The sequence below is a fragment of the Magallana gigas genome, chromosome 8, assembly GCF_963853765.1.
Source record: "Magallana gigas chromosome 8, xbMagGiga1.1, whole genome shotgun sequence".
Lineage (NCBI taxonomy): Eukaryota > Metazoa > Mollusca > Bivalvia > Ostreida > Ostreidae > Magallana > Magallana gigas.
The window spans coordinates 2,721,453-2,734,598 of NC_088860.1; the positions used below are offsets into that span (position 1 = coordinate 2,721,453).

Below are 13,146 nucleotides of genomic sequence, written 5' to 3' on the forward strand. Positions count from 1 at the left end.
TCTGACACTGTTGACGACACAATAAAATCGACTGGAATTTTAGGTTTACGACCGAAAAATAAATAGAAAGGACTGTAACCAGTGCTGGAATTTGGAGACACATTGTACGCAAAAGTAACATCGGATAAATGATCTGGCCAGAGTTTCTTCTTCTGTGGTGGTAGAGTTCTGAGTAAATCGTGAAGTGTACGATTAAAACGTTCTGTCTGTCCATTGCCTTCGGGATGGTAAGCTGTTGTTCTTGACTTTTGTATGTCGTAAATTTTGCAGAGTTGTTTAATAATATCCGACTCGAAGTTTCTTCCCTGATCGCTATGAATTCTATCCGGTATACCATAGTGATGAAACCACTGTTGAATCAAACACAATGCAACGGTAGAAGCTTTCTGATCACGGGTGGCCACTGCTTGTGTGAATTTGGTAAAAACATCTGTCATCACAAGTACATTTTCCTTACCCTTAGATGGTTCCAATACTGTGAAATCAATGGCTAGAATTTGCAGAGGTCGGTTTGCTAGTAAGTGGTTCATAGCTGGTCTAATCTGTTGGTTTTCTGATTTGGCTACACAACAACGTTCACAGTTCTTGCAATATTCTTTGATCTCACTAAACATTCTAGGCCAATAACACCGGTCTTTAATAACACTGAATGATCTTTCGATTCCCTGGTGACCAAGGTTGTCATGACACTGTTTAAGAATTTCTAGTTTCAGTGAAGATGGTAAAACGTACTGTTTGGTTTCTCCATTAACAGGATCACACACAGTTCTGTAAAGTATTCCGTTATCCATACTTAAACGATTCCACTGCCTGAGAAGAATATTCACAGCCTTTTCACAGTTTTTCCTTTCTTCTTTCTTTGGATATACCCCCTGTTTCCAGAACTTTAAAAACTGATGAATGTCTTTGTCCTGAGACTGTAAGCGTTTCAGATCACTTTGACTGTATTGACGAAGAGAACATTGCATTTCAACACATATCACATCGGATGATTCTTGACACAATCTCTGTTGCACACACATAACATCTTTTGGAATTTCAGACGACCAGAGATTTCCTAGACTGGTTGATGAGGTAAGTATTCCTTCTTCACTCACTGACTTACGTGAAAGAGCATCTGCATTCGAATTGTGTTTTCCACTGCGATATTTGATTTCAAAGTTGAAGAGAGCCAACTGTGACACCCAGCGTTGTTCGTATGCACTCAATTTAGAAGACTGTAGATACACAAGCGGATTATTGTCGGTATAAACGGTAAAAGAAGAGTTCACTAAATAATCCCGGAATTTGTCGGTAATACTCCAATACAATGCTAAAAGTTCCAGACGTCGCGAACTGTAATTCTGTACATTCCGTTCGTTGGGACGAAGTGATCTGCTGGCGTACGCAATAACACGTAATTGACCATCTTGGTGTTGCGAAAGTACCGCCCCGAGACCGTTGAGACTTGCATCGACTTCAAGCACAAAAGGTTTTGTGTAATCGGCATATCCTAGAATCGGTGCACTGGTAAGTAATTCTTTTAATAACACAAATGATTTTTCACATTCACTATTCCACTTTTCACAGAACAGCTTCTTAGATGCATTCGGAAACTTTCTGATTAAATTGTACAATGGCGCTGCAACTTTCGCAAAAGACTGAATAAAACGTCTATAATATGACGCCAATCCAAGAAATGAACGTAACTGTTTTGGTGTTGACGGTGTTGCCCAGTCACTCACAGCTTGCACTTTTAGAGGATCTGTGTTAATTCCATGCTTTGATACTATGTGCCCCAGGTATTTTACTTCCTCTTTGAAAAAATCACATTTAGATGGTTTTAATTTAAGTCCATGCTGACGAAGTTTCTGAAATACTACTTCCAATCTCTGAATTTGTTCTTCTACAGTCCGTGAAAACACAATAATATCATCTAAGAATACCAGGAGTATCTGGAAAACTTCATCACGGAAACAGTGCTGCATAAGTCTCTGAAAGGTGGCGGGAGCGTTACACAAACCGAACGGCATGGTGTTAAATTCGTATAGTCCAAATGGTGTAGTAAATGCTGTTTTGTGTTTGTCGTTCTCTTCTACTGCAACTTGGTTATATCCTGAAGTCAAATCCATGGTCGAGAAATAACGGGAACCACACAGTGTATCAAATGATTCTTCAACACGGGGGAGAGGATATGCGTCTTTGATTGTCTTAGAGTTTAACTTCCGATAATCAACGCACAGACGTAATTCACCATTCTTCTTGCGAACGATAACAATTGGTGATGCATACGCACTGGTACTTTCTCTTATGATATCCCTATGTAATAGCTCTCTAATATGTTGTTTAACTTCCTCAAATTGCGTCGGGGGAATGCGTCGGTACGGTAGATTGACCGATACTCCATCTGTCAGCGTTATTTTGTGTTTTACCGTATCTGTAAATCCTGTGTCTAAATCCGACTTTGAAAATACGTCATGATATCTGTGAAATAGTAATTCTATGCTTCGTTTCTCTTGGTCTGTCGCGTCAACTTTGTCCAAGTTTACAGGAATACGGAACTCTGGATCACAGGAACGTTCGTTAGTAGATTCTGTCACATAACACTGCACAAATATTTCCTGTACTGTGCCACAATTGGAAAATTGCACAGGGTCACTAATTTCATTGATAACTTCTTCTCCTTTTGATAATATAGCAATGCGTGTTCGAGGTGAAATCCAGACATCAGAATCAGTTATGTTCGCTAGCCGCAAATAGAAATGGCCCTTGATCACTTGAACGAATGTCCGGACTATAACAATGCTGTCACTCAGGTGCTCGCTATGCGACAATGGTTCTGCTACGGCTGAGTAATTTCCAGGTATTGGCGGCCCAGTAGCGTTGATCACGATCACAGATCTTGCGGGGACTCTAACGGGATGTCGCGCAGACACTTTAGCAAAACCATACACAGTCCTGTTCTCTTGATCACATACTCGACATGCTGACTTAATTTTCGAATTGCAGGATATTTCAGACACTTTCTCGTGATAATAATTTCCATGTTTTTGAATAAAAATGTCTCTGCACTGTCCAATAATGTTCATTCCTAAAATGCCCGGGATATTGTGTTTACGTTTCCGAGTCATTCCATCTTCTGTATCTTTAATTATCAGGATACCGCGATCTTCTATAACGTTTCCCATACATTCAACATCAGCTTCTATGTATCCGATATAAGGGATTGAAATTCCATTTGCTGCTTTTAAATTCAATTTCACATCATTCTTTATATTCTTACAGAGTGTTTCGATGTTGTTTCTATAAAAACTTTCCGTTATTGTAGTCACCATAGACCCAGTGTCTAATAAACAGTTAATTTCTACACCAAACATTTTAATTTTAACTGTAGGGCTTTGACCAATAATATGATTGACACAGGTGGAGTCCTCTTTATTTCCTACTGATGTCGGACTCTGCTCATCAGCAGGATCTATTTTCCCGATTGTTGGTAATTTGCCGAAGTGAGATTTCGTGGACAGTTTCTTTGGATATGATTTTCGCTTTTACATGTATAGCAACGGCGGCGGTTTAACTGTGGATATGGTAATCGGTATTGTTCTTTGGATTTGGATACAGTTTGCCGTTCAAGTAACTTTGTAAGATTGTCGATGTTTTGTTCCTGCCGTTGTATGACTTCTAAGTATTTGTCAATTCCGTGAGTAGTTTTCTCTGACTTCTGTGAAGATTCAGCGGCCTGTTTTTCTGTAGTATGTCTGTCTGTTGAGCACTTTGAGCGGTTCTTTTCTTCATCCTCTGAAAACAATATTGCTTCGTCCCGGAAGTCCAAAAAATGTATATCCGGCTGTTGACGAATAAGTCGTTTTAATTCTCTACGTAATGAGATATCATTCACATTTTGCGCAAATTGTTCACACAGGGTCAAATCAGGGTTTGGAATAATATCTGTGTTTTTCGTCGTAATTTTCTTGATGAGGTTCATCAGAGCGTAACTGTATTCTCGTAAAGACTCCCCTTCCATCTGTTTTCGCTCAAAGAAATTTCTCTGTAGGACTGTTATTCCTTCTTTGTCTCCAAACGTTTCACTTAAAATACGCAACACTTTTGTTGGATTGCTTCTTTCTTCATATGGCCGATATTTGATTTCTTCTTTTGCCAATCCAGTCAGATTTGAATATATGAAGTCGGTACTTTCTTCTCTATTCATACGGTGACTTTTGATGACATGTTCAACTTCTTCTATCCAGTCGTCGACATGAATATCGTCTTTATCTTCATTTCCGCTGAATTTCTGCACATTACGGACTGGTTTTAGATAAGTAGTTTTGGATTTGTATTCTTCGTTGTCCTCATCTATGCGTTTATCGAGTTCTTTTTGTAGAGTTTTTATTTGTTGTCTTAATTTCTTTGTCGTCATGGTTCGGCGTTTAAAGGTATTTCTAACAAAAGAGGTAACGGTACGTTCCGGACTTTTCACAGGTGAGTTGTTTTCAGCGATGACTGCTCACTGGATTTTGTAGACATTCTTCCTCACACAAGAATCACCATTGACTGTAGATACCGGCGACGCCATTTGTGACCGAGTAAATAATAAAGACACGGTTCTGTGTTCAGGATGTTTTATATGTACAAAAAGGTGATTCTGTAAATAAATATAAACACATATAAATATATATACAATTTATACACAATAATTCGTTACGGTTTAAATAAAGCTTTAAACTTTATTATAATCTTAGTTTACTTTATGTAGATACTAAGAAAAGTTATGTTATATAAATTAATACAATAAATACCTTGTGCGAGGTGTTGGTGTACAAAATCGCCGGACCCACAGTGAAACAAAATCAAAAGTAACCGGGATTTATAATAATAGAAATGATCTGATTCGATAATACTAGCCAATGGGAACAACGGCCAATAGAAAAGTAAAGAAAGTGTTCACCAACTCAATCCACCTGCGCACAAGAACAAGCGTAACTTGTTAAATAATTAGATATTGTAAATTTTAAATCTGCCCACACAATTAATGCCAAAAATTTACAATAAAGGCAGAAAAATATTTAAACAATCCAGCATAAAGTGCTTTCTGCATGGTTTTATCATAGAAACAGTGTTAAGCAGAATTAAAAAATAAATATTGGGATTTATTTTTTATTTCTACAATTAAACATAATTATATTTGCTGTCACTGCAAACGCCATCTACTGAATGAAGACTCGAACAATCCAGGGCTGCTGACTAATGATCCAGATGGTGAATGTGTTGAGTGTGTTCTTATGAAGACGATGTCTCCCTGGCTGATATCAACGACTACACCACCGCTAGAGCCGTGATCCTCTGTCACAGTAAGGCTATCAGATCAAATCCCCCTTTCTAACAGAATTCACCATCAATCGGATACTACATCCCCGTGAAAACCGCTGTAAATATTCCAGATGAAGACGTAGACCCCACTGACTGGAGCCGTGAAAACCCCGTCATGGTGGTTGTAAGAAGATCCAACATTGGTTATAACTGTATCAAATATCAACGTGTGGTGCAATCCCAGCGAGCCATCCGATTTACTAAGATAAGCATAAAATGCGACGACATGTGCTGCAATGAAAGAAAAATAACAATTAGTTCATCACTTGGCAGATGATTTAAAGGAAAGAAAGGCAAACAATCTTAAAATATATTGTAATATTAATTTTTAATATATAAAGACTGTAGACAGCTTACTGGTATACACCCCTCCGTTAATTATTCTTTTCAACTTTCTTTCCACAGCAACTGACCGATCGTGACCACTGCCTGTCATATTTTGGAAGACATTAACTGCAGCTGGTTCTACGCTAGAGTTTTCCTGTTTCTTTATTTCCGAAGATTGTTCATTTTGCAAATTTTCTTCATTTTTGATCCATGTTTTGATTTCTAGTTTTTTAATAATGTTGTCTATATTTTCTATTGTTTTTTCCAGTTTCTTTTGTTTATGATCCGAATCCTTCAACTTTTCTTCTGACATCAGTATTTAACTGATGAGATCTTTACGGTCTAATTTTGCATTTGCTTCTATTGCGGCAATTTTTTCCTCTTGCTTGTGGATTTTTCGTATGAGATTTGGATGGAAGAATTAAACACATCCTCATTCACTTGACCCAAACAAATACATAGTCTCACCACAAGACGACAATAAAACAAACCAGCTTGAATCAGACTCTTCATAATTGATCTAATTATAAGAACGTCTATGAGATAAGGCTGACCTGTCTATAATGCCAAACTGATAAGAACGTGTGTATAATAATGGTAGTACTACCTAGTTTTAAGAATTTGTAATATTATGAATTTCGTTTGAAGCAACTGGATAAATAGCGACCTTGTTAGAAAGTTTTCTCTTGTATTTCATCCTTGTGATATAAAAATTACTAGTACTATTTGTTAACTACACGATTTTTAATGTCCCTTATTGGTGTCTCTTGTTAAGGTCTTCCGTTTCCAGCGGAAGACCTTATTGTTTTCGTACTGTTTCTTATTAAGGTCTTCCGTTGGAAACGGAAGACCTTATTGTTTTCGTACTGTTTCTTATTATTATTTTTTTCCACAAATTTTGTGCACGCGATTTCTCAGAAACTATTCAGCTGATTTGGACCATTTCTTCACAGATGATTGCCAGAGGTCATAATTCTAGACGTTTTTTGAAATTTTGAAATCGTCACTTCCGGTACCGAGTTACGGCGGATTTTCTATCTTTTTACGACCTATTTTGTGCAGAGCTGATCTCAGAAACTATTAAAGATATGAATACGAAATTTTCAGGATAGGTAGTCTATAGTTTGAAGTTGTGCACTATTATATTGTTTTACGCCAGTGGCGCCATTTCATGGAGCTGGCCTTGGCACAAAAATTGGGTACGAATTTTCATTCAAAATTGTCATACGTTTTGATCTGTATCTTTTTATCAGTTGACATTTTGTTAAATAATATATAACAAAAGTGGTAGATAATCAAAAGTTCTTTCCAATGAAATCAAGAAAAAGGGGCTGGCCCCTTTAATTAGGGACCAAGAGACTCGTAAAGTCTATTACGAATAACTTAAAAACGATAAATATTTTGTTATGCATTATAGAATCAAAGTTGTTGAACACTACATTATCGGTTTGAAAAAAAATCATCGTCAGGCCCATGTTTGACGTAATTAGAGATATTTTTCCAACATTTTAATTAATTTTTTTTTTTGGTGGGGCGGGGGGGGGGGGGTGTTAAATATGAAATTGTATCGATATTCCATGGTATCATTTAAAATAACAAAAAAAAAATCGGACGGAAGACCTACTCGTTACTCGTAACGAGGTCGTATCTAGTTATTAAGGTCTTCCGTTTCCAACGGAAGACCTTATAGTTTTCGTACTGTTTCTTATTAAGGTCTTCCGTTTCCAACGGAAGACCTTATTGTTTTCGTACTGTTTCTTATTATTATTAAGGTCTTCCGTTTCCAACGGAAGACCTTATAGTTTTCGTACTGTTTCTTATTAAGGTCTTCCGTTTCCAACGGAAGACCTTATAGTTTTCGTACTGTTTCTTATTATTATTATTATTATTTTTTTTTCCAAATTTTGTGCACGCGATTTCTCGAAAACTATTCAGCCGATTTCAGTCATTTTTTCAGAGATGATGAGTCATGATCTGAATTTTATATGTTTTTGAAATTTTTGTTGTCGTCACTTCCGGTACCGATTTATCGGCCATTTTGTAGTTTTTTACGACCTATTTTGTGCAGAGCTGATCTCAGAAACTATCAGAGATATGACTATGAAAATTTCAGGATAGGTAGTCTATAGTTTGAAGTTGTGCACTATTATTTTGTTTTTCGCCAGTGGCGCCATTTCTTTGAGGTCGCCTGGGCTCGAAAATTGGGTACGAATTTTTTTCCAAAATGTTTATACGTTTTGATCTGTATCTTTTTATCAGTTGATATTTTGTTAAGACATATATAACAAAAGTGGTAGAGACTAAAAAGTTCTTTTCAACGAAATCAAGAAAAAAGGGGCTGGCCCCTTAAATTAGGGGCCAAAACACTTCTAAACTCTATTAGAAATAACTTAAAAATGATAAAGATTTTGTGATGCATTATAGAAGCAAAGTTGTTTATCGTAACAATATCTATCAGAAAAAATCATTGCCACGCCCATTTATGACGTAATTAGGGTTTTTAAACTCTATAACAGATAACGTAAAAACGATACATATTTTGTAATGCATTTTAGAAGCAAAGTTGTTGATCGTTACAATATCTATCAGAAAAATCATTGCCACGTCCATTTATTACGTAATTAGGGATTTTTAGGGGCCAAAGTACAAATATTTTGACGCAATATATCAAGAGAAGGAGACATATTTTGTTAAGCATTGTAGAAGAGAAAATATCTGTATTGATGATTCTAATCGATTCCATTAATCAAAACACCAATGTCTGTCCCCATTAAGGATCTAGAGGACTGGCCCCTAAAATATTCTATCATTTGTAATTATAAAATGAACAACAATTCTAGATAAGTGTAAGAACAAAAAATGTTATAATTCGTGAGACCTTTCGAATGAACTGAAGAAAAAGGGGCTGGCCCCTTTACTTAGGGGCAAGACTGTCGTAAACTCTATTACAGATAACTTAAAAACGATACAGATTTTGTAATGCATTGTAGGAACAAAGTAATTGATCGTAACAATATCAGTTTGTAAAACTCATTTCCAAACCCATTGATGACGTAATTGGGATTTTAGGGGACAAAAACCTTAAATCTTTAATGTTCTGTATGAGAAAAAGCAAAACTCTTTGTTAAGCATTTTAAAGGATAATGACAAGCGTTTACATTTTCTGAAAGGGTGTGGTTGAGGGGAATTCTGAAATTTCATTGATATTTTAATGCTATCGTTTAAAAATTGAACGGAAGACCTACTCGTTACTCGTAACGAGATCGTATCTAGTTATTATTATTTTTTTTTCCAAATTTTGTGCACGCGATTTCTCAAAAACTATTCGGCCGATTTCAGTCATTTTTTCACAGATGATGAGTCGTGATCTGAATTTCATATGTTTCTGAAATTTTTGTTGTCGTCACTTCCGGTACCGATTTATCGGCCATTTTTTTGTTTTCTTACGACCTATTTTGTGCAGAGCTGATCTCAGAAACTATCAGAGATATGACTATGAAATTTTCAGGATAGGTAGTCTATAGTCTGAAGTTGTGCACTATTATTTTGTTTTACGCCAGTGGTGCCATTTCTTTGAGCTCGCTTAGGCCCGAAAATTGGGTACGAATTTTTATCCAAAATTTTCATACGTTTTGATCTGTATCTTTTTATCCATTGATATTTTGTTAAGACATATATAACAAAAGTGGTAGAGAATTAAAAGTTCTTTTCAACGAAATCAAGAAAAATGGGCTGACCCCTTAAATTAGGGGCCAAGACACTCGTAAACTCTATTACAAATAACTTAAAAACGATAAAGATTTTGTAATGCATTATAGAAGCAAAGTTGTTGATCGTAACAATATCTATTAGAAAAAATTATTGCCACGCCCAATTATGACGTAATCAGGGATTTTAGGGGCCAAAGTACTTAAACTTTGACACGATATATCTAGAGAAGGAGACATACTTTCTTAAGTATTGTAGAAGAGAAAATGTCTGTATTCATGATAATAATCAATTCCACTTATCAAAACACCCATGGCTGTCCCCACTTAGGGTCTACAGGGCTGGCCCCTAAAATATTTAATCATTTGTATCTCAAAAGTGAACAAAAATATTAGATAGGTGTAAGAACAAAAAATGTTAGTATTCGTGAGACCTTTCGAATGAACTCACGAAAAAGGGGCTGGCCCCTAAGATCTGGGGCCAAGTCACTCGTAAAGTCTCTTACAAATAACTTGAAAACGATCAAGATTTTGTAATGCATTATAGAAGCAAAGTTGTTCATCGTAACAATATTAGTTTGTAAAAGTCATTGCCACTCCCATTGATGACATAATTAGGGATTTTAGGGAACTAAAATCTTAAATCTTTCATCTGCTGTAGGTATAAAAACCAAAACACTTTGTTAAGCATTGTAAATGATATTGACAATCATATGCCTTATCTGAAAGGGAGGGGTTGAGGGGAAATTTTGAAATTTCATTTATATTTTTTAATCGTACACACTGTATCGTTTAAAAATTGAACGGAAGACCTACTCGTTACTCGTAACGAGATCGTATCTAGTTATTATTTATTATTATTATTATTTTTTTCCAAATTTTGTGCACGAGATTTCTCGGAATCTATTCGACCGATCTCAACCATTTTTTCACAGATGTTAGGGCGTGATCTAAACTTCATACATTTTTCTTAATTTTTTCGTAGTCACTTCCGGTACCGAATTGTCGGCCATTTTGTAATTTTTGACGACCCATTTTGTGCAGCTATAAACTCGAAAACTATAAGAGATATGAATATGAAATTTTCAGGATAGGTAGACGATAGTTTGAAGTTGTGCAGCATGTAGTTGTTTAATGCCTGTTGCGCCATTTCTTGGAGCTCGCCTGGGCACGAAAATTGGGTACGAATTTTCATTCAAAATTTTCACACGTTTTGATTTATATCTTTTTATCAGTTGATATTTTGTTAAGACATATATAACAAAAGTGGTAGATAATCAAAAGTTATTTCCAACAAAATCAAGAAAAAGGGGCTGTAACTCTATTACGAATAACTTAAAAACGATAAAGATTTTGTAATGCATTATAGAAGCAAAGTTGTTGATCGTACCAATATCTATTAGAAAAAATCATTGCAACGCCCATTTATTACGTAATTAGGGATTTTTAGGGGCCAGAGTACTTAAACTTTGACGCAATATAACTAGAAAAGTAGAAATATTTTGTTAGACATCATAGAAGAGAAAATGTTTGAATTTATAATTTAAATCGATTCCACTGATCAAAACACGAATTTTTGTCCCCATTAAGGATCTAAAGGGCTGGCCCCTAAAATATTCAATCATTTGTATCTCAAAAATGATCAACAATTTTAAATGGGTGTAAGAACAAAAATTGTTAGTATTCTTAAGACCTTTTCAAAAAAATCAAGAAAAAGGGGCTGGCCCCTTAAATTAGGGGCCAAGGCGCTCGGTAACTCTAATACAAATAACTTAAAAACGATAAAGATTTTGTAATGCATTATAGAAGCAAAGTTGTTGATCGTACCAATATCTATTAGAATAAATTATTGCCACGCCCATTTATTACGTAATTAGGGATTTTTAGGGGCCAAAGAACTTAAACTTTGACGCAATATAACTAGAGAAGTAGAAATGATTTGTTAGACATCATAGAAAAGAAAATGTTTGAAGTTATGATTTAAATCGATTCCACATGTCAAAACACGAATTTCTGTCCCCATTACGGATTAAGAGGGCTGGCCCCTAAAATATTCAATCATTTGTATCTCAAAAGTGATTAACAATTTTAAATGGGTGTAAGAACAAAAATTATTAGTATTTATAAGACCTTTTCAAAGAAATCAAGAAAAAGGGGCTGGCCCCTTTATTTAGGGGCCAAGGCACTCGTAAACTCTATTACAAATAACTTAAAAACGATAAAGATTTTGTAATGCATTATAGAAGCAAAGTTGTTGATCGTACCAATATCTATTAGAAAAAATCATTGCCACGCCCATTTATTACGTAATTAGGGATTTTTAGGGGCCAAAGTACTTAAACTTTGACGCAATATAACTAGAAAAGTAGACATATTTTGTTAGACATCATAGAAGAGGAAATGTTTGAATTTATGATTTAAATTGATTCTTATTATCAAAACACGAATTGTTGTCCCCATTAAGGATCTAGTTATTTATTAAGGTCTTCCGTTTCCAACGGAAGACCTTATTGTTTTCGTACTGTTTCTTATTATTATTTTTTTCCACAAATTTTGTGCACGCGATTTCTCAGAAACTATACAGCCGATTTTGACCATTTTTTCACAGATGATTGCCGGTGGTCATAATTTTAGACGTTTTTTGAAATTTTGAAATCAGCACTTCCGGTACCGAGTTATGGCGAATTTTCTATCTTTTTACGACATATTTTGTGCAGAGCTGATCTCAGAAACTATTAAAGATATGAATACGAAATTTTCAGGATAGGTAGTCTATAGTTTGAAGTTGTGCACTATTGTATTGTTTTACCCCAGTGGCGCCATTTCATGGAGCTCGCCTAGGCACAAAAATTGGGTACGAATTTTCATTCAAAATTGTCATACGTTTTGATCTGTATCTTTTTATCAGTTGACATTTTGTTAAATAATATATAACAAAAGTGGTAGAGAATCAAAAGTTCTTTCCAATAAAATCACGAAAAGGGGCTTGCCCCTTTAATTAGGGACCAAGAGACTCGTAAAGTCTATTACGAATAACTTAAAAACGATAAATATTTTGTTATGCATTATAGAATCAAAGTTGTTGAACACTACATTATCGGTTTGAAAAAAAACTTATCGTCAGGCCCATGTTTGGCGTAATTAGGGATTTTTATCCAATATTTTAATTTTTTTTGGGGGGGGGGGGGGTGTTAAATATGAAATTGTATCAATATTTCATGGTATCATTTAAAATATATAAAAAATCGGACGGAAGACCTACTCGTTACTCGTAACGAGGTCGTATCTAGTTATTATTATTATTTTTTTCCAAATTTTGTGCACGCGATTTCTCGGAATCTATTCGACCGATCTCAACCATTTTTTCACAGATGTTAGGGCGTGATCTAAACTTCATACATTTTTCTTAATATTTTCGTAGTCACTTCCGGTACCGAATTGTCGGCCATTTTGTAATTTTTGAACACCCATTTTGTGCAGCTATAAACTCGGAAACCATAAGAGATATGAATATGAAATTTTCAGGATAGGTAGACGATAGTTTGAAGTTGTGCAGCATGTAGTTGTTTAATGCCTGTTGCGCCATTTCGTGGAGCTCGCCTGGGCACGAAAATTGGGTACGATTTTTCATTCCAAATTTTCACACGTTTTGATTTATATCTTTTTATCAGTTAATATTTTCTTAAGATATATATAACAAAAGAGGTAGAGAATCAAAAGTTCTTTCCAACAAAATCAATAAAAAGGAGCTGGCCCCTTTATT

The 13,146-nt window shown here is 35.4% G+C and overlaps 1 protein-coding gene across 1 annotated transcript; it reads right to left on the minus strand.

Annotated features, from left to right (window-relative positions):
• Positions 1–2,970: 2,970 nt before the first annotated feature.
• LOC117686552 (uncharacterized) lies at positions 2,971–5,004 on the minus strand. Its single transcript, XM_066068799.1, has 2 exons — positions 4,779–5,004; positions 2,971–4,624 (listed from the first exon to the last, which is right to left on the minus strand). Exon 2 carries the CDS (start codon positions 4,397–4,399, stop codon positions 3,455–3,457), a length of 945 nt encoding a protein of 314 aa, XP_065924871.1. The 5' UTR covers positions 4,400–4,624; positions 4,779–5,004; the 3' UTR covers positions 2,971–3,454.
• Between the last annotated feature and the right edge of the window lie 8,142 nt (positions 5,005–13,146).